This window comes from Anopheles bellator, chromosome 2 (assembly GCF_943735745.2).
Source record: "Anopheles bellator chromosome 2, idAnoBellAS_SP24_06.2, whole genome shotgun sequence".
In the NCBI taxonomy this organism is placed as follows: domain Eukaryota; kingdom Metazoa; phylum Arthropoda; class Insecta; order Diptera; family Culicidae; genus Anopheles; species Anopheles bellator.
The window spans coordinates 35,412,344-35,435,107 of NC_071286.1; the positions used below are offsets into that span (position 1 = coordinate 35,412,344).

At 52.6% G+C, this 22,764-nt stretch overlaps 1 protein-coding gene across 1 annotated transcript; it reads left to right on the plus strand.

Annotated features, from left to right (window-relative positions):
• Positions 1 to 359: 359 nt before the first annotated feature.
• Positions 360 to 21,431, plus strand: LOC131210114 (GTPase-activating protein-like). The gene is made up of 7 exons (XM_058203314.1): positions 360 to 444; positions 12,787 to 13,177; positions 13,226 to 14,954; positions 16,592 to 16,845; positions 17,883 to 18,081; positions 20,437 to 20,591; positions 20,662 to 21,431. The coding sequence occupies exons 1-7, from the start codon at positions 390 to 392 to the stop codon at positions 21,281 to 21,283; spliced, it is 3,405 nt and encodes a 1,134-aa protein (XP_058059297.1). The 5' UTR covers positions 360 to 389; the 3' UTR covers positions 21,284 to 21,431.
• Positions 21,432 to 22,764: the final 1,333 nt, after the last annotated feature.

The window sequence follows — 22,764 nt, forward strand, 5'->3', positions numbered from 1 at the left end:
TTTCAGCAGCGGTGGCGAGAGTCGTCGTCGTTTCCAGCGCATTCATTCGCTCACTAACACAGTGACACCGACGCTAGTCGCTCTCGCTCTCGCTCTTCGTCACTGTGCTGTTCACAACAGGACCACAATATTCGTGGACGGTTCGGTTTCGCATTGGCAGCAGCAGCAGTAGTAAGCCCAGAGCACAGCAACATCAACCCTTGCACGCAGTAGTAAGTGACCGCGCCGCAGAACAGTTACCCCGTGGTGTAGTGCCCGTGAGCGAACAGAAAAAAGGGGAATTCGAACAGCAAAAACAAAATAACGCGACACAGCAAGAAGCGGCCAGCCTTCGACCGAGTCCGCTCTGGCCATCGACATCCGCCCGTTCACATAGTTATGGATTCAATATGGCTGACGATACACGTAAAGTCCGTGTCGAGGAGCAACTGAAGATCAAAATAGGTAAGTAGGCTCTGCGCACCAACCGACGGGTACGGGCGGGCGGGTGTACGTGCCAAAATATTGTCCACTCTGGCCATCGCCAGTGTTTTCGGCCGACGACAGCATCTACGGAGTGACGTTTGAGTGTGTATGGGTGCTTGATTGGCATGGTGTGCCTGCGGCCCTATCGCTCGAACTTCTCGAGTTTTCTCCGTGTTTGGTGGCCTCGCTGGCTAGTGTTTTGGAAAAAGTGCCTCTCTGTGGCGAAGGAAACGGAAGAACCGGTGGGGTGGGGTGGTGTATCGCGAACTCGGAAATGACCGCCAATCGTGGACCGCGGACCCCCGCGCTCCTCCGATGTGAAGCTATCAATGAGAAACATGGATTCGGAGTGAGCTGAAAGAAGCGAACTGAATGAGAGAGTGAGCTGAGTGAGAACGAAATGATCGAAATCACACCGTTTAGAGGTTCACAATTCCAGCGGTTGATTCCTCTTCTAACGAGTGTTTGTGTATGTGTATGTGTGTGCGTCTGTGTGGGCAGCAGCGGACAGTGAATAGGAAACAATACTAACACAGCGCAGTGCACGCACACTAACGCGCTGGGGGCCAAACGAATGTCAACATCCGCGGAGTGCAACGATCGTGTCTCACTAGCATCCTGCCCACCCCCCGACCGATGAGGGGGAGCAGTGGGAGTTTGGGGGATTCCGACACACCATGCAACCTTCACTAGCAGCTGGCCACGAGAACACTGGATTCCTTCGGCTGAATCCAACTTCCGGTTCGGTTTATGCTATGCTGCTGTCCCCAACTGCGGAGAGATTAAGGTTAGGCGGTTATAGCTGCCCGGATAAGATGAGCGATCACTTATCACAGCAGAGGACAAACCCTACAGGACACGGTTCGGAGTTGGCGCCCTGTTTTAAACCCTGAAACCAAATTTTCGGACTTTCACCCACCGTTTGGAAATGGAAAAATTAAAGCACCAACACACATTGATCACTCCGCCCGGGCGCACGACCCGTGCACTACCGAAGGATCGCCGAAAACAATAGTAACCCACAATGGTGGCTGTTGGCGGTGGAATCGGCGTGGATTTCGAGACCCATTTCCCAGGGTCCCTGGGAAAGGGTTTTGCTTTCTTCGAAATGGCCACCCCGCGCGCCCAAGGTGTAGCGCAGCGGTGGGACGCTTTCACGGGCGTTACGTTGTTGTAGATTGCAAGGCGGCAGGTGGTGGAGGTGGTAGTGGCGGCTTTCATAATTAAAACGTGTGTGAAAAGTGACAACCGTCGCCCCGCGCACCACGTCGGAGATAACGCAAAGTCTCTTCCAGCAAGCAAGTGAGGAAGGAATGAAATTAAAAACTGACGCTGATTGTGCGCCACGCCGCACGTCCTATCGGGGAGGGAGGCTCCCCACACACCCCAGGAATGGTGTCCACCGAAGGGTTGGCGCGGAATGGAGGAAATAGAATATCTTGGCCGAGATACTCCGTCAGCGCACGGGCTCGTCGTTATCGCTGCCGCGGACCGGGGAGATGATACGCGGAGAGCAAGCAGGATCAGGCGATGAAGTGCGCCGAAAGATTCCCCGGAGACTGTCAATTGTTGCAAACAGCTATCTTAAGACGCCCCCCATGCACACACGGGCGGGAGCACCCGCTCGTAGCACCGAATTCGTAATGATGGAAATTTCCCCACAATGCCTAGGGTTTTTCGAAATGTCGATCGAAACGGCGAGGAAAAGCAAAACAACCGATGGACTACAATGGAACGGGCGCCACCCATCAGGCCAGCGGACGACTGACCGTCGGGTGCCGGGTGGTGCACCGGAACCAGCCACCCCCTCCGCGCCAAAAAGATAATTAAGTTGAATGAAATAGAAAGTGAGTAAATTGTCGATGCGATGCCGAGAGATGCTAATTGCCGGCCGCCCGGCCAAGGCAGTGGCGGGCAGGGCCTTCAACCCCTCCGACCGACCGACGGCGTAAATTAGGTTTCGCGGATTCGCTGTGCTGCAGTGAAATCGAATTCGATGTCATTGCTAGAAACAGCTTACGAAATGATCGGTCTTGCTGCTGAGCGGAGCGGTTGTTGACGACGATTGGCAACGCATCTGCCCACCGGTGCAAGGTTCCGGGTGTTCCGCGTGGCGAAACGCTCAGTGAGAACCGTGTTCCGCACAGAATGCAACATCGAACCACAATAGTGACGGTTTCAAGACAATCTTCTTCGGGCGCTTCGGAGTGTTTCGTAAGTGCAGACATCCACCGCTGACAGAAGCCGGCCAGATGAGCGAGCAATTCTGAAACAAAACCCTGCCATTAGCTCTCTGAATGGCCAGGAAAATAGTCCATCGCGAATGATTCACCGTTTGGCTCTACAGCACCAGATAAATGGAACATTATGTTATCTTGCCCACTCGCAGCCTCTCGATCTTGTTGCGAAAGTATCCTTGGCCGTAACACAGGCGCATTGCGTTATGCTGCGGATCGGGAATTTACTTGGCCGCCTGTGTCCAGTGCTTTGGTGGTCGCCAGTGGCGCTATTATTAGACTCCGACTCGGACGCCTTTTCGCTCGCACCGGAAACGCTAATTAGCGGCCGCTTATGCGCAGGAAGTTGCAGTCCATCAGTGGCCCGAGTGTCGTGAAGCGATGCGCCCGCAGAGAGCGCCACGGAAACGCGTACGGAGATTGCCGTGAGTCATGGGAAGGCCAGTGAACGTCACGCACGCAAGATGGCCATTGTGACGGGTGCACCGTATTGGGATTTTGCAAAGATGATTCATCGTCGCGACGGTCAATCGGGTTCTCTGTGTTCCGTGGGGTTGCGGTAAACCCCTTACTAAATCGGGTGTCTTTCGAGCGATTTATCACCCGTTCTTGCTTGTGGCAGGATCAATGCCCGGCGGTCCCCACGGTGACACCGCAGACAACGGTACAGTTTCCCGTTGTTTTTGAGGCCCTTCAAAGTGTGCTAAAATTATGCACACACCTTCGCGAGTAGCACTCAGGTAGAGTGACTCATTACCCCGATGGAGGCCGCTCAATACGGGCTTTCTGCTCCGATTGACGGGTGCACCCGAATCACCGATGAGCAGCAGCACCTTAATGACTTAATTTAGTTTACTTCCCAGTGTAATTCGGGCCTTTCCGGGTCACCAGCACTACCCGGCTACCAAGTCAGGCCCCGGGAGATAAGCGATCAGCTCCTGACAGGGATACCCGCCCAACGGGTTGCGAGTCTATTTATTGGGCATTACAAACGTTACTGGGTTGCGCTCAATCTGTGTGCAGTTTAACATTTTACGGTGCGCCAATGGATCAAGCGGAAACAGGGAAAACCACCGCCACAAAGAGTTGATCGATGGATGGAGGGCAGCGCGACGCCTATGTAGGTAGCAGCAGGCCTCCCGTTGACCTCAATCGCGACGCACCACAACTTGCTGTGCGCCCGATCGCGTCCCGATCATATCGTGTCTCTGTGGTGCAGAGCCTTAGGCCTACATCTCTCGAGCGCTACTGCTGCCGAAACGGGGCTGCTTGCGGAACCTGCTCCGGTACCTGTGCGTGCGGTGCCATACCTTTAATGGTTTAATTAGCACATTCGCCCGCGTTCACCATCAACACCCGGGGGCCCCCGAAAGAGGTTGAATGATTACTCGAGCGGAAAGGCGTTTGCCCCACCGTGTGGCACGTGTGGGACGTTTATGATACAAACCGGCCGCGTGGACACCTCCCCATTTGCGAAACGTTCCCGCGTGGGACCTGAGGCGAGCTTTAGCGGACCGACTGGAAAACTCGACTTTAACAACTCGGAACACTACTTGCTGGATGCGATCTTCGTTGGCAGCGCTTGAGCCACTCCATTTTCCGAACCCGCCTCGGAGACACAATCAGCCCAAGTCACTAAAATGTCCCTAACTCCGTCAAACACCTTTTTCAGGCGGCCATCCTCTGCAGCCCATTGTTCAATCGGTGTGGGCGCTGGGGAATGTGTTTTATGCTCTCGGCGGCCAGCCCTCGTGCGACGACCACATCCCACGAGACAGAAGAAACTTTCAATTTTTTGAAAGTTACTCTCGCCCCGTCTGGCACGTTTCGTGTGGCGTCTTCTCGGCGGCGCAGAAAGACACTGATCCGGCCGCGCGAGACTCAGGGGGCTCGAAAACCCCGTGGAACAGCCCGCACAGACCAACCGTCGGAAGACGTAGTTAATGGCCCCGGATGACGGCGCGATCGATCGATCGATCGGCTGGCTAGCTGGGGAGCGCCTGTCCGCCTTTTTGCTTCGTTCGCGAGACCGGATTTGCGCGCGCAGTTCCGGTCGGTGCCGCGCAGTCGCTCGCCATCCTACGTAGATTAAATACCCCACTCGTTGAGTGCTGGGCTGGTGTGGCGTAATGCTCAAACTACGCGTGAGGTGACAATCGCCGTTTTGGGCGTGCGACTTAGGCTTAGGGTGGTAGGAGGGCACCTTCAGGCCCCCGCGGAACATTAGAAGATGATTGGCTTTTTTTTTCGCCGCCTTGCGTCGTCTTGCTGTTGATCGTTGTCCGCCCGAGCTCCGGAGCCGTTCGACGAGGTGGCTAGTTACGTGTGTCTTACGCGAAACCTCAGCGAATGTATCGTATAACCGATGGAAGTGTGGGCAAGATGTGCTACGGTGGCCAAAAACAGCCGGGAACTCGCTTTCAACTCGAAAACTATTTATTTTTCCAAATCTATGTCATTCCCTTTAAAGCTATCGCTATTATATGCAATACATCTACTCAACTATGGACTGAAAAAGCGGTAACGCATCCATGGAGCGACCTCTTGAGTTTAGCGAATAGACAGCAGCCGCATGGCGAATGCGATGATCACGAAATGATCATAAAAGTTTAATGCAACAACTTTCTCGTGAGGCAAGAAACAAGAATTGTCCCTCCACAAATCAGGTCTTGTTTCACTCACAGCATTATGCGAAGCACATCCCTTAAATAGTATTCTTTGTTGAGAGCTTGCCCTCCGTAGTTGCTTGTCTTGCCATTGCTATCGATCCAGTGGCAAACTATACTAGCAATACATGGAAATGAAGTGCTGAAGGAAATAAATAGTTCAACCGTTTATCCAATAGGCTTCGAACCGCTTCCACGAACCAACACCTTTCCAGAATGTCAATGTCTGTTTCAAGAATTGGTGACAGCATTAAAAAACGTGGTAAAGCAGTATAAGGATTGTCCCGTTTCGGTCGTGAGATTGCCATCTAGGTATTGGTTCCAAAAGATCCAACACAGTGAGTTTCCAACCCAGATTTCGTTTCATAAGCAAAGTCGTTGTGAGAATCCATCGTCATAGAGTCATGTTGCCAATACCACTTTAGTTTGGTTTGAAATACGTCAACGCGGAGTGTCACGTCGAGACCGGAAGTTCGCTCCAACCCATCAAACCCCGTCATACCAAAGAAGTACGTACTATCGCACGTCGCCGCCGCCGTCAGAGTCCTGAACCAACCTCCCTAGCGCGGCGTGAGTACGCGAAATACTTTGCGTGCCGCGAACGGCGGAATCCAACTACGCAACTCTCCATCCGGTGTGTGCGCCGCGTGGCTACAAGCGGAGAGTTCTCAACCGCAACCCCCATCCGGTGTGGTGGTGGTCGGTTAACCGCTCGTTGTGCGCGCGCTGCCTCTTAAAGGTTAACTGGACGGCGCGGAGTGTCACGTCCGGTCCGGTACTGTCGCGCCGCCGTCGTAACCAATATATTGGATCATCATTGCACTTCGCACGATCCGCCTTCTCTCTCTCTCTCTCTCACGCCGGTGGGCGCGCACACATACAGATAGTTGTCTACGGCGAGCGCAAAATAGCCCACCAGACTCGAACGGTGCTGGCGCGAGCGTCACGGGCCGGAAGTGGCGCTGATACAGACGTGGGATGATAATGGAGTGATGAATGGAGTAGAACAGGGTTTTCTGAGCGCCAGAGAGACAGCGCTAGCGGGAGATCCTTCCCCCTTTTGGAGAGAGGGGGGTAGGGCAGTAAAGAATGCTCCGCACGCGCGCGTCCATCACTTATCGGGCAGGAAATTACTCTATCGCTAACGCACGCTTGACAGTCACTTAACCTTAAACAGACACTCCTGCTCCGGCCCCTGAGCGGAGGTCAACACTATCAAGACACCACCCAGCTTCTCTGGTCCCATCCTGTGCTGTGCTCGATTGGGTCACGTTCGACTAGTCGCGCCTGCCCTACGGAGGATAGCCACTGCCAGAGTACACCGTAAATGGCAAACGGGGCGAAGGATGGGGCCGGCGTACCGGAAGTGGGTCGTTGAAGAGATTGTGTCAATGCTGTGCCAATGCTGCAATCGTACTCTCACCCATTGATGTGCATTTCGAGGCTTGCTTTCGTCCGGCATGTCGAGTGAAATCAAGAACTCGGTTGCCTTGGTTACCATTTCGTGTTGTTGTGTAATGGCGGACCATAAATGCTTCATTGGATGTTAGAATTGGACTTGAAGCAACACTTGTTTATGGGTTTAGTTGAGCCAATTCTTGTCCAAGCAAAACAGCTGTCAAAAATTGACTGATTACTAAAAAGGGGCCGAACTTTTCAGCATAAGTTAGTGACATGTGTAGCAACCGCAAAAATGCTTGAACAGCCCTCGTATGTCCAGTGATTGCGTTTATTTTACTTCGGGTTCATTTTACGTAGAAGAAGGACTAAGTCCAGACGAGAAGATGTTGTCATAACGAGAGCAGAACCAAACGTATAAGTACCATCGTCACAACAGATTGATACTTAATACTGCTCCCTTTTCCAGAGTGTTATTGCATAATGTTTGGTGTTGTGGAAACCCGCTTCCGCTGCCAGCAATCGAACCTGGCCAAAGGGTTCAGAACGTGAGCCCGACGGGCTACAATGTTTCCGAATCGAATGGACGTGATAACATTTGCTAGCGATTACCACCCATGTGTGCCATGCGCTTCGATCGCAACCCGAACAACAACAACAACTACGGTTGCGGCAGCTCAACCCCCCCTGGCTTGATTACGCGGTCGGCCAACGAACTGGTCGCGACCAGAAGAACCAGAAAGGAGGCCTCTCACATAGCTACCACACGGTTCGGAACTTCTGTTGCGGGAAAGAAGACGAGGAGTCGGAGAAAAAATGTCCCACAGGAAGCCAGACCGTGAGAGACAGGTGGTGGCGGCGGTGGTGGTGGGACCACTGCACCGTGTAACTCGATACACAACCGGCAGCCACTTCCTTCTCGCGCGTCCCGTCCCGGTTCCGTTCTCTTAAATATCCCTTAATGAGACAACGCGACCGTCGGGAAGGGGCTTCCAGGTCTTTTTTCACTTTCGTCCCCGACACACACTCGTCGTGTGGTTCTTTGCTTTTCCGTCTGCTTGTGTGCGTGGGTGTGTGTGTCTTCCTGCCACCTCGTACGTGTATGTGTGTCGGTGAAGCACCCGTTCCCGGCGGTCTCACGGTGCGTTGTCCATCGGTTGCGTTTTTTGCCTACTCAGATTTTATGCTTCGAAGCGTGAGACTATGTTGCGTGGCGAAGGAATTCACTTCCGGAACTGACACGCTACCGCCGCCACCGTCGCCACCGTCATCGTCGGGTCCGTTTCCTGTCGGGTCGTCCGCTTTGCGTTCCACACATACAGTTCTTGATCTCCGGTGGCGCTCCTACGCCCCGATGATGACATTAGCATTAACGCGTTCTGTGTGAGGAAGGTTAACATACTAGGCTGTTCAATAAGTTCGTAGCTTCGTTAACAGAGAGCGCAGCCCAGAGCCTGATTTTTGTGTTGTTACATTGGTACACTCTTCAAATGAACGTATGTGAAATTTCATTTCAATCGGTCACTTACTTGTTTTTTAACAAGCCATTTCGACATGTCACAGTATTTTTTTACTGCTGTTATGACGTCATCATTTGATGAAAAACACTTTCCGCGCACGATTTTTTTTGGTCTGAAAACAGATGGAAGTCGCTAAAGGCCAAATCTGGTAAATAGGGTGGATACTCCAACAATTCGAACTTGAATTCATGGATTTTTGCCATGATCAATATGCTCTTCTGACAGGGTGCATTGTCCTGATGAAAGAGGATTTTTTTCTTCTTCAAACCGGATATTTTTTCACGAATTTTCGCTTTCAGTAGGTGTTAAAGGTTAAAACAATAATCAAAATTTATTGTTTTATCAGTTTGCAAGTAATCCGGTAAAAACATTCCATTCGTATCGCAAAAATTGATGCTTACACCTTTTTGCGCGACTGCTGGACATGAACTCATTTCGGAGCTGAAGAACCGAGTTCACACCACTGTTTAGCCACTTGGTTTGATTCAGGATCATAGTGATGGACCCAAGTTTCATCCACAGTGATGATTCGATGCACAACTTCCACTTCATCACATCGAAGACGCTTTAAATGTTGCCAAGAAAGAGTTCCAGAAAGTTTCTCGCTCACAGCGGCACCCGTTTGAATCCAGGCTTAACCAGGAGTGAATTGGAAGCAGATCCATTCTTGCCTTTCGCAAAGGATTTCAATGCCGTCTCGAATGCGTGGACCAAAATTAGGAAATCAAGACCACCGCCGGGTGGTCTTGCGTTGTTAGGGGGTTGTCATAATCGTCTATTGCATCACCCTCTCGCTGGCGAGTGCGGCCGATCATCATCGTGCGGGCAACACTATCTTCTCGCCAGTTTCTTTTCATCGTCGCAGTCCGTCGACTACGAAGTTCTCTCGGTGCATCATTTCCGGTCGCGCGATAACCACCAGAGCCAGAGCCGGCGCGATCGGAAGCGGGTCAGGGCGAGTGCCCCTCGATGACAAGTGGGGCCAGTGTGTGTCTAGCGCCGCCGGGCCCAACGAGAGCAAGGATGTGTGCGTGTTTTTGCTGTTAATGAGCTTCATTCAGCTTCGGGCGGGCGTTAAATGGTGTGTTTAAAAATACGCAACCCAGAGTGTGAGAGAGAAAGAGAGCGAGAGAGCCCTGGCCTCTCTCTTTAATAGACCACTTCCAGGTCGGTTTATTTGGCGATGGCTTAGCGGCAGTGAAAGGGGTACCCGCACCATGTTTACTAAGTGGATTGATAATTCACGCGCCCTGATCAGAAAACGGGGCTCTGATAGTGAAGTTCAGCCACTATGCTGGAGGTTGCGCTGGGCAAGATAACGAGATGTTTCCATTTCCGAGTTCAAGTTGTCCCATAATTCCCGTAAGCGTTATTTATCAGTACCAGATCTAGGTCTGCGAACGATCGATTCGTTTTGGAACCGCATGTGTTTAACCGCAAGATTCGGAAGTTTGTAATCCGCGTCCAAATTCGAACTTCCTCAACATTCGGTCAAACGCCCGTGGGGTATGCCAGAGAGTTTAGCATCTTTTTCTTATGCTTCCTTCGTTCGCGTAACTCCCATTCCGGCTGCTACCGGGCACGTTCGCTGTCCAAACACTTGCTTCTCAGCCTCCTCACTGTGGTTCTATTCCTCTCCCTTATTGCGTAAGCAAAGGCCATGATTAAGCCACACGATGCTCGCTCGCGGTGTGTGTGGTTTATGCGCGTTGGGGCACGTTTCCTTTCCAACGGTCCACCCCGCAGCAACAGAAGTGCCTGTTACGCCGCGGAGCACCAACGCCATATGGGTGTGTTTGATATTGACGGCCGCTGCGTAACGAGCTCTCGAGGGGATGGTAAGTGAGGTTTTTCCCATTCTCTGGAATCGGCTTCGAATGAAGTCCGTATTTGCGCAATCGACGACTGGCTCTCTTCTGCGCCCAAGGTCACGCCGGGGTCCGTCAGCCCACGTTCGTTCGTGGGGCACGCTTTTCCGGTCGGACCACGTCAGACATCCGGAGACGATGGACTTCCTATCTCTCGGACATCTGGACGCCTCAGGCACGCAGCGTGGTGCAAGATATGAAAACAACCTTTTTCAGGTTTAAATTGGTATTTCGATTCCGCACGGGGAAGTTACCGCGAGCTGGTGAGCTTTTGACGGTGGCCCTCAAAGTATCCTCGATACAACCTTGAACTGGAAACAGCTCTTTAAAGACCCCAGCCAAACCTTCAACCCTTACAGACGAAGCAGAGTGTGCAGTCCGCCCCGAACGATACCGGCCGATCCGGGGGGGCCGCAGTGGGTGTGTAGGTCACTCAGCCAATCGTTATCGTTATGAATGAAAATTAATATTGACAGCTGAATGGGGAGCGCAGGACCGAACCGCCACCGGGCGCTGTGTCCTGCGGAACGTCTCCACGTTTGATTTCTTGTCAATTATTGTCAATCGCGTGTCGCATATGTGCATATCGCGCGTCCTGACCATCGTCGCCACGCTAACTAGCGAAGAGTAGCTCCCACAGCCTGACATCATTCGGACTGTGGCGGAAGAATGTCGGAACGGAATTGGCATGCGCCGGCGCACGCCGCGTTGTGGTGGTGGCCGCCCAATTCCCCCGGATGGGGTGATGAAGCGTTCATTCATTCACAACTCGCCTCATCAGTATCCGATTCGAGGTTGTTGTCGTCGTGCATTCGTTTCGCCTCTGATCGATTGAAACGAAGCAACCTATTTACTGTCGCGGGTGCGTCCTTGCTTTGGTCACGGAAATGTGTGGCCGTAATCGATTTCTGGGTGATCCTATCCGCCGATAATCGTTTGAAAGTGTTGCTTCAGAATTAAATGCAAGTTTCACAAGTTAATTATCACGAAAAGTAATGGCGGTTGTAGGTTGCAAACTGTGTGCGAATATATGGAATGATTAAAGGAATTCAACCGAGGGGAAGACACAACATTTTAATCGATCGTCCTTTCAGATGGTTACTTTTTTACCATTAAGAGAGTTCTGCACAAATCATAACGAGTGGTGCACAAGCTTCAAGCCATACTGTGGCTGCATTAAATCATCATTACTTTACTCAAACCGTCACCTTGAGCACCGTAGGTAATCGAATTCACCATTTCGTCAGGTTTTTGGCAGCTAATGGCGCACGATTCCCTTCCCACCGAACACAGCATAAACCTCGTTTGCCACTGATCTAGACTTTCAAGTCGTTCGTAAACGGTGTCCTGCCTATGATTATGATCACGCTTGCGTTGAATATTCTCATACGGACCCCACGTCTTCCTCGTCCTTGATTTGGTCGCTTCAAACCAGGTTCGATGTCGTTACTGTTGCCCTGTTTCATTAATTCAACGCATGGAATGGAGGCTATTTTTTAAAGGATGCTTTTTAATATGATTCCAAGATGTCGGATCGTGTTCCAGCAGTTCTGTTCTTACAGCATTTTCCTCTCGCGTTTTAAGCGCTAGTGACGAAATCTAAGGCTTGAGGCTTTACAGTATAAACAGGACCAGTTTCACGAAAACGTTGGAAACTTGTGCCGAAAACGACACACGATGCCAACTTTCGTTCGATCAGCGCAAAAAGAAAAGTTTTCTGCTGCGGTACGTTACGAGGCCCGGCGACGCGAATGGCCGACGGACCCGACCCCTCCCAAACCAGCCCGGTGAAAACCCGAAGTGAATTGAGCAGAGAAACTGTGGATATATCACCGAAATCATCGTTTTCTCGTTGGTTCGAAAACCGGAATTGTGGTGAATCTGCTCGTTACCTCGTTAAAGGCTGGTAGATGAAAATGAGTCGATAAACGTTTCACTTCCGGCGAAAACATCACAACCGTTTCGATCGGTTTTCCCTGTTTTCGGTGTCACACTATATGCGGCCGCGACTGGGGTGCGCGGTTCGTCGTTAGTTCAAGGTTGCCACGTTAACGACGTCGCACACATTATAATCCCTGCGATGACGGGTGAGGACGGTGATTTCATTAGCCCCGCCGCTCCTCGGGCGGAAGTAGAGCCTGAAAATGAATGCAAGACGCGGGCAGCCGATTGCGAAAGTTGGCAAACCGTGGCGCGGAACCGCCGAGTGTAGTTGGAAACGCCCGGCCCTATGACATCATGCGACGCGCGGCCGCTCTCTCTATCGGCTGTCGCCTGTGCGTCTGCCAGGCGACATACTCACTTGCCGTCCGTCAAACTCCGTTACGCACCTCGAATGTGCCCGCCTTATCAGTTGCTTATCGGAGTGGCTCGTACTCCGTTCGCCTGCACTTGACTGTTTTGCAATGTCACTTCAATGTCTCCGAAGTCGAACACGTAGCGCGTATATCTGTCCGTAGCACGCACGAGAGTCGCTTTCACTTTCTTGGTCAAGTTTTCAACCACCCGAACCATGTTGGAACCTGATCGAGATCCTGGGTGGTGGGCTCTTTCGCCACAAGTCATGAGCCACCGGTGTTTTAATGCTTTCATTGTTTCTTTTCTCTTTTCCGGATGACCCTCGGCGCCGCAGGAGAAGCGAAAAGTCTTGTGGGACGCAGCAATGGCGGAACCGGGTCGAAGGAGAACCGCGACGTCTACTGTACGATCGCGCTCGACCAGGAGGAGATCTGCCGGACACCGACCATCGAGCGGACGCTGTCGCCGTTCTTCGGCGAGGAGTACCAGTTCGAGATACCGCGCACGTTCCGCTATCTCTCGGTGTACGTGTGGGACCGGGACCGGCACTTGAAGCAGGACAAACCGTACGGCAAGATAGCGATCCGGCGCCAGGATCTGCACCAGTACAACCACAAGGACCACTGGTTCCCGTTGCGCCCGGTCGACGAGGACTCGGAGGTGCAGGGCATGGCCCACCTGCTGGTCACGATCGACGACGGGATCGGTGTCCTGAAGCATCATCAGCATCACGTCGGTAGTGGCGGCGGCGGCGGCGGCGGCAATGGCGGTAGTGGCGAGTTCGAGGACTATCGCTACTGCACGCAACCGACGGCGACGACGACACTGACGCGATTGCATCATCAGCAGCAGCTGAATCAGCACAATCTGTTCCATCACCATCACGTGAATCATCATCTCCACCACCACCACCATCATCATCACCACCACCATCATCACGGCAGTGAGGCGGGTGGCAACGGGGAGTCGAAGGAGAACAACACGAGCGGGAGCGGCTCGATCCTGTCGTACCCGCCGTCGCCGGTGCCCCACCCGAACAGTGGCACCGCTGCCCTGATGCCGTCGGTTCAGCTGAATAGTACAAATCTAAAGTTTATTTATCACGCGAAGGGAGGCAGCGGCAGCAACAGTTCGTCCTCCGGCCACGGCGATGTCGGCGGCGGTGGTGGCGGCGGCAGCGGTGGAGGGACGCTGCAGTTTACGCCGCTGAGGAAGATATTCGACTCGAGCCACACGGCTCCGCTCCTGCTGTCGATGTACAGCAGCAGCAACGGTGGTGGTGGCAGCACCGGGACCATCAACACGGCGGCCAGTGCCACGCCGAGCCGGATCACGATCAAGCTGACCGAGTGTATGGATTTAGCGCGCAAGAACGGACTGTGCGATCCGTACGCGGTGGTCGTGGCGCACTACGCGAACAAGAAGATGGTCACCAAGCGGACGAAGCCACGCAAGAAGACGATCAACCCGTCGTTCGACGAAACGTTCTCCTTCGACCTGTGCATCGATGCGTGCTCCGGTAGCGGCGGTGGCGGAGCGGGCAGTGGCGGTGACACGTCGTCGAAGAGTGACGCGGGCCACATGTACACGGTGGTACCGCTCGGAGGGGCCGACCTGTGCGAGGTGGTCATCACGTTCAAGCACGCCAGCCCGGGCATGGCGGACGACGTGTTCCTTGGCGAGATTCGGTTGCCGGTGCGCGGGAAGCAGCAACAGAGCGCCCTCCAGCCGAGCGCCTGGTACTTTCTGCAACCGCGCACCAGCCAATCGCGACCGATGCGCACGTGCGCGACGCCGCCCGGCACGCGCCTGTCCTGCGACAACTCGCTCGGGTCGTTGCGCCTCAAGCTGCACTACACCGCCGACCACGTGTTTCCGCTCGCGACCTACGACCAGCTGTACAATGTGCTGCTGCAGTCGATCGACCACCGGCCGATCACGGCCAGCGCGGTCCACATACTGGGCGAGATTAGCCAGAACAAGACGGAGGTGGCCCAGCCGCTGGTGCGGCTCTTCACGCACACCGCCGTCATCGGGCCGATGATTCGGGCGCTGGCGGACCACGAAATCTCGAAGCTGACCGACCCGACGACCATCTTCCGCGGCAACACGCTCGTGTCGAAGATGATGGACGAGGCGATGCGGCTGTCCGGGCTCCACTACCTGCACGCGACCCTGCGCCCGATCGTGGAGGAGATCTTTGCCGAGAAGAAGCCGTGCGAAATCGATCCGACGCGCGTCAAGGATACGGGCGCGATCGAGGGCAACCTGCACAACCTGCAGGACTACGTTAGGAAGGTGTTCGAGGCGATCACGCGCAGTGCCCCCAAGTGTCCGGCGATCCTGTGTGAGATCTTTCACGATCTGCGCGAGTGCGCGGCCCGCTACTTCCCGGCCAACAAGGAAGTCCGCTACTCGGTCGTTTCCGGCTTCATCTTCCTGCGCTTCTTCGCACCGGCCATCCTCGGGCCGAAGCTGTTCGATCTGACAACCGAACCGGTGGTAAGTGTCGAAGGGTGCAGTCCAAGGTTTTAAGGTTTTCTGTCCTTGGGGAGGTGTTGTCGCAATTACCTGGAGATATGGAATCGTGGATAGGCTACCGAGAACGTCAGTTCCTCAACGTTCCAGCATACCATGGAATAACGTCTATGTCTTTTAAATAACGCCTTTTTTTGTATAAAATACAGCCACTGATTGTTATTATCTTTTATTTAGTAGCATACTCCTTCAAATGCATCCAATTTCGTGCAAATCGGATGACAGACATTAAAACTTATGCACGTTTAGGTGTCATAAAATAATCCTGTCATGGACAGTTTGTGCTAAGGGTTAGGGAATACGAATTAGACACATGTGAGGGTGGTGTCATGACTTTCACATTCCGGAACGAATTCCCTGTGGGTTAAACTTTTTTGTATACTTTTTTGACACACGTCATAAATCTATGAAAATGTTCAAATGTTGTTCAAAATTTGTCAATCTGTCATCTGATTTGCATGAAATTGCCTGGAAACATTTTTATCTCCAGGGGAATTGGCATTCCATACGTGTCGAGCGTAAAATTAAGCGTATCTCAGGAATGAAGCGAGCAGATTTTTCTTGATAGCTTCATTGTTTTGTTCATTAGACCTTTAGTCTTTTGACATTTTTCGTCGCTTTTTCAATTGTTCCGAAGGATATGTCTTTCTCGTGTCCGCTGCGAGATTTACTTTTGACTATCGCCTCATGGATACGTTCGAAATAATAGCGACGGTGTCAGTCCCTTTCTGGTTTGCCGACCCTTCATGTGGCAAAATAATGAAGTATGACAATTCACCTACTATTGACAGATAGATTTGAATCGTGTCACTAGAATACTGTTCAAACGGGGAAACGGAAAGAAGTCGGCAAGTGACGGTTGTGAAGTCACCCCACGCCACCACGTAGAGACACTCCCCGGTCGGCGGCGGCAGCATAGGAGTGTCAATAAGCATGTTGTTCAACTTCCGCTCACTGTTTTCGGAATCAAACTGGCCAAGCGGCGCAACAGTTGTGTGGTGCTGCGTTATCGATAAGGCGCGGAGTTGAGTACACTTCCTGTGCCCGTTTGAAGTCGCCACGCACGCCCTGCCCTCCCGGGCTGCATCGGAAACCCGCCGTAAATCAATGGGCGGATGTGCTCCAAAAATAGCGCACTCCATTGGACAACAAATTAATCATGTTGCAAGCCGATCGCGCATGCTTTTTGGGGTGACTTTGACATATTTGCGCACGCTATCTCTCCCCCTGGGCGGGGGTTGGATTGAGCAGTCGGCGATAGTAATCTCTCGCCGGCCGCGAAGACAGCGCCCAGCAAGAGGGATTAGTAATTGTGTATGTGTACACTCGTCGGTCAATTAATTGACGACCGGAGGGCATACTCTAATTAGTTTTGCGCCTATCTTATCGCGCGTTTTCGGCAAATCACCTTCGTCGCCTTCGCGTGCGCAATGACGAAGGGGGCCGGTGCAAGGTGCAAGCCGGCCACGCACTCTCCATTCATGAAAGGAAGTTTGTGAATGAACGGCGGCCTCGCGACCCATGTCAAGGTCGCAGGTGAGGAATGGCTTTAAAATTTACCCCACAACTGATCGTTTTTCTCTCTCTCTCTCTCTGTGCAGGACGAACAGACGACTCGTACACTGACGCTGATCTCGAAAACGATCCAATCGTTGGGCAACCTGGTCAGCTCGCGCTCGGCGCAGCAACCGTGCAAGGAAAAGTACACCGAACAACTGTACAAGCAGTTCTGCACCGAGCATCACGTGGAGGCGATCAAGCACTTCCTGGAGGTGATCTCCACGGTGGGCGGTTCGACGACGAACGGCGGTGCGCGGGAACCGGCCACACTCGAACCGGTGGTGCTGAAGGAAGGGTAAGCCCATTTCCGGAATCATCCCTTCGCGCCCCCGTAAGGAACTTGATCCTGTAAGGATCGAGTCGAGTCTTTTCGATCTCCGTGCGATCTACGTGTGTCCGCGTGTGTGTATGGTGTGTCTTTCCACTCCTTTCGATTGTGTCATTCGCTCTAAATGATGTACTCTTTCGTAATCCTCCACTCAAGAGCCCGATTGTTTTAGTGTCCTCGTTAAAATTTGCATACGCAACACTCCGATCCGATCGTTCACTTCTCTCTCTTTCTCTCTCTCTCTCTCTCTCTCTCTCTCTCTCTCTTTCTCTCTCTATCTCTCTATCTCTTTCTCTTATTCTCTCTATTTTTCTTCGATACGTCTCCTCTGCTTCTTCTCTTCTTTCTACTAAACCTCTTCGCCTTCGCCTCTATCTGCTGGATGATCACTTCTTAACTGTTCCTCCGGACAGAGAGTGGTAAGTTGTGCGTTTCGTTAATGTGTCGGTGTTTAGCTTTCGCATTTTATCGTTTGCCACCGTCGTCTGGTGTACCCCTTTTCGGTGTGTTCAATTCCTGTTTTTCGTTTCGTTTGTATGTTATGCTAGTTCCAAAGCAAAATGCATTATTGTTCCTCGAAACCGCATGCTCTCCTGTTGACATGGCGATGGCAGCCCAAGGGAAGTCAACCGTGTAGGGGAAGCGTTATTGATTTTAAGCTCACCCTCTGTGACCCTTCTGCTCACCCGCATGTGACCGATTGTGTGGGGCACGACACGAGAAGAAAAAGATCCATTATTGCTATACACGGTTGCCCCTTTTTGAGGGCCTGCGCCTCTTCTGCGTGGTTGACCACGGAAGGATTAGGTTTCTGGCTGCCGAACATCGTTTTGATTTTGTTTGCCTTTTTCAAACTCATTGTTTACATCAGGCTCAGGCAAGCAAGGGGAGCGCGAGATTCTCCTTTCGTCACATTATTGCACCAGTGCTTTTCTTTAGTAGTCGTAGTAGTTTAGTAGTGAAGACGGACTAAAACTGATACAATGTTCCCCCCTTTTCCGCAGGATGGTGACGAAACACGCCCAAGGACGCAAACGGTTCGGTCGGCGGAACTTCAAGCAGCGCTACTTCCGGTTAACGACGCACTCGCTCAGCTACGCTAAAGCCAAGGGGAAGCGAAACATCTGTGATATACCGTTGGCTGAGATATTGGCCGTCGAGCGGCTTTACGAGCGGAGCTTCAAGATGCAGAACATCTTTCAGGTACGTGAGCTGCCGCTGTTCCGATGAAGATGGCGATAGTTCCGCGAACCGGGAATCATTACGAACACTGTAGTTCCCAATCGACACACCGTGTAGCTGTATGGATTGTTTGTCATTTTCTGCGTGTCCTAGAAAAGGGGAACAGCACCATTATTGGAACCCCTTCTGGTGTGCGCCACCATTGTTACCGATTGCGTGACACATTCGGAATGTAAAACGCAGCAGAGGAAATGGTTCGAGTGAAGCCGTGCGGGAAAGTAACCACCATGACCCCACCTAAAGGCACAGAGACACCCATAGCACGCACACGCACTCTATGAGAGGCGCATTAGGGCATTGGGCCACAAACGTGCCACTGAAAGGGGTTCCGTTCGTTTTTTTTTCTCTTACGCCCTGCCCATTATGCGCGGGGAGGCATATTTCCTAAGAAACTCCCTTACTTCATTAGCTTCACGAAAAACATCATAAGGCGCTGGTCGGCGGCTGCCACGGAGGGAAAACGCCGCATAATTGTGGGAATCGGTGCGGTGGTAAAAGACGCGCACAAATCATGCTTTCAGCCTCCCCCCGTTGTCCCATGGTCCACAAGAATGAAATGAGACGAATGCAGGTACCGGAGAGCGCAAAAAAGCGCGCACCACCAGCACAACACGGCCAAAGCGGAAAAGCTTCGGCCCGAGTGGGGTGACAGAATGACCACGCAAGCGGCGGGCGAGCGAGCGGCAAGAAAGGCGCGAAACAATGGTTGGAAAGAACAATGGAATGATCCGAAGGAAAATTATGGTGCGCATAAAACTCACACACACACTCACACAGTGGGGTGTCCATTGGGAGGGTTGACTCGACGCTGAAGTTTCCCTTTTATTATTGTTCTCATAGAGTGCCCTCTCGGCGCGCGTGTTTTTCCTCCTCACAGAACGCACCTCGAGCGGAGAGCGTGAAAATTGAGGTCATCCACGGGGCAGCAGGGCAGGGCACCACCGTTCGCTGCCCTGTCCTCCTGCGAGGTTGGCCGCGAGCCAGCGGCAGGCTGGGCATCATCCCTTTGCTGCCCGGGCTAAGGCGCACGCGCGCGCATATTGCGAGACACACTGTAGTGTGTCCACACCGTGTGGTGCTGGGGTTCCCCCATTGGTGGGAACTATCGTTTCTCTCCCCCATTCATGCCCGTGGTAGGTGTGGCCGGGGTCTGGCCAGTGGTGGGGTTCTGTTCACACGCGGCGGCGGCGGCGGCGGCGGCGGCGGCGGCGGCGGCGGCGGCGGACGAGCGAGAAACGTTCATTCATTTGGCGCGCGCGAGAGTTCATCGCACCACCAAAGCACCGAAAGCCGACAGAAATCCGATATCCATTCATGGATCTCAATGCTCCTGCTGGCTCGAGGCCGAAGGATGTGCATGCGCGCGACCGCACGACACGAACATGCAAAACCTACCTACACGCTTGAGAATCAGTTTCCTGGTGGGGTTATTTTGTGTCGTTTTTTACTTCCCAATTTCACGAAGGAGACATGCAAAGGAATCACACCGAGCGGAAGGTTCAATGGCCTGTTCTAGCCTGGCGTGGCATGGCAAGGATAATGGCCCCTGTTTCTGTTCGCGATGAGGCTTATTAGTGCAGTAAACGCTTGAAATGACTCGAACCCGTCGGCGAGGCCAGTCACGTCAGCCAAAGAGTTGCGAAAAGAGGTTGTGGCCGTAGGCGTTGACTTAGTAGGCGCTAACGACATATCGCTTTGTAGATTCAAAGTTGTTCACGGTTGCTGCGATTGAATCGTAAAACCTACCCCACAATTTGATGTAGCATTGGAGTGGGAAATAAAGACACGTCAAGTTTGTCAACTCTCTCGAACCAAGGTCAAAGAAGGCACCGTTTAGTATGTGCAAATGGCTCACTCCAGAGGTCGTTCGAGAATCCGATAGCGTCCGTCGGACAATTGCGTTTCTTCGTCCGTCGCGTGTGGTGCTATGAATTGTGGTGTATTCGTTGTGCATTCATCATCGATCTGGAGTGATGGCGGCGTTACGTATGCCAGTCACACTTGCGCTGCTGCAACAATGCCGTGGCGCTGGCACGTGCATTCTCGGATGATCGTATTCCCCACCTTTTGAGGGAGCGCGGCCTGCGCGAGGATTTAATGTCAGTGATATCCTGCTCGTGTCGCTACCTGGATGCGGCATCGAGATGCATAACGGGTGATGTTATTGGTGGAACGGAGTCGATTCGAAATTGGCTCACTGAACTACCACCGATGAGGGGCGCCCTTAACTACTAATAACCAACCAGCACTGGCATTTTAGCCATCCTCAAATGAATATGATTACACTTTTCATCACAACCCATTGCTTCGTTACAGATCGTAAGGAAAGACCAGCGGCCACTCTTTGTACAGACGGCAAACTGTGTGGAGGAGAACGAATGGATCGATCTGCTGAGTAAAATCTGTCAAAGCAACAAGGCCCGCCTGGACAGCTTCCATCCCCAGGCGTACATCAACGGGGTGTGGACTTGGTAAGTGTGTGCGAGACGATGTGCGGTGCCCTCAAACTGACCCGATCCCTTTGAACCGTTTTCGTTTTAGTTGCAACGAAGGCGACCAGTACGCTCCCGGCTGTGCGCCGGTGTCGCCCAATCCGCTCCAAATGGAGCTAGCATCCGCCCTTGATCCGGCCCGCGACCTTCAGCGGCTGCACTCGCTAATACTCGCCAACTTCAAGAACATCGAGGTGCTGGACCCAGCGCTGAACGGTACGGTGTGCGAAGACCCGGCGGCTGCCCGCCGCACGGTCAAGAAGCTGAACGAGATCGCCGAAAACCTCGAGGGTATCCATCGGCGCTACAAGCTGATGGTGGAGCGCGACTTTCGATACGGCAGCCGCCAGGCACCGATTGGAGACGACAACTATTTGCACATGTCGCGCGTCGGCTTCACCGCCATCGCCATGGCGGCCGCTGCGAGTGCTTCCAGTGGCACCGGCACTACGAACGGCGCCGCCATTCACCTAACGTCACTCGCCAACAGCAACGCCACGAACGGTGGCGGTGGCAGCGGCGGTTCGTCCGTGGCCAATGGTAACGCCACGGTGACGACGATCAGCGTAAGTGCACCACCGTCGCACTACGACAACGGAGTGGCACACTTTTACCCACACCGAAACCATCTGATGCGCAGCGCCGAACCCGATCCCGTGACGCAGTGCTAGACGAATGCGCGGGACAATCATTTCCGACTTAAGCTCCGACACTTCCAAAACTCCACATTTAGGAAGGTTTAATTTATTTATTTTTGATCCCTCTCCCCGCACCACCCGTCCCCGCTTCACCTTCTTCTTCTTTGTTTCCGCATACCGGTTCCGGTCGCATCGGATGCCGCCGGGGTTGCGTTACGTTTTTGGTTTTATTCTCTCTACACTTGACTGAGGAACCGATCCGGGACCGTTACCGCTCCGTCTCGGGGGTGTCCTAGGGCCTTGCGCACAAACTCATGGCCGATCAGCGGTCCCAGGAGAAGTAGCTTGTAGGGACTTGGTTCGGCTACCTTTTTCAATTTAGTGAGAAGACTCCTGGTTGAAGTGTCCCCGTAAACAATGTAAATCAATCATGCCTTTTCCCTAGGCTTTAGATTCTTAACTGCATAGAGGATATTACACGAATTGTACATAAAGAAGCACCTATGTTCCGGTTTGTTGGTCGTTCGAGGGCGGCACTTTAGTGAACCTTCCAAAACGCCCAAATCACTCACCCGCGCGTGTGTAGGCCTTCGTCTGTGCGGCAGAGAGCCGTTAGTGTAGTTAGTTGTAAGAAGACTGTGCTCATAGATACAAAATCGTTGGATCGAAAAACAGATGACGGAGACGAATGCACCTTCCCGCGCGCCAAATCCAATCGCTGATAACTCCTCGCTCTCTAACTTTTACCTTCGTAACTCCGTGACCGGCCCAAAAATCTGTGTGTTTTAAGGAAGGTTTTCGATGTATAAATACACTGTATTATGTTTTCGTCCATTAAGACGCGCAGTCATTAGAATGGCAGTGTTCTTTAGGGAAACTCATCATCTTCATCTTCGAACGCAAAATCCGTGTACAGGTGTGGAACATTGTTTACACAATGTTTCCTTTTAAGATAAGCCCCCTTCATCTTGTACCAATGCCTTTATCCCCACCCGTGGGTCCCGGATTCGGTTTCCAGCGGATGGAGGGTGTATTTTGTAATCTCACGGGAAGCTTCCACCGGTTCTATGTACAATATTGTTCAGCTTCACTCACTCATTCCTTGCCGGACTATAAGTAAGCCGAAACCGTTGTTTGTATAAAACCAAAAATCTGGAGAAAACGAAAGTAGGTAATGAAAACAGAAAAAAGTGAAAACTACGAAAGGGATGAAACAAATAGCGAACCAACTTCTGCGGGAGTCGGGAAAACTTACAGAGAGAGAGAGAGAGAGAGAGAGAGAGAGAGAGAGAGAGAGAGAGAGAGAGAGAGAGAGAGAGAGAGAGAGAGGTAGAATATGAAACCATTCGAATTTATGTAAGACTTTACACCACCCTAAGGCGCCACTAATGGAATGCGATCACCAGACACTACGCCTCAAGGAAACGCCTAAACATTCATTTCCTACAATTTACACTCTGTAGGCGGTAGCGCACAGGACAGGCTCACGCAGCCAACGGCATACTCGAACGGGA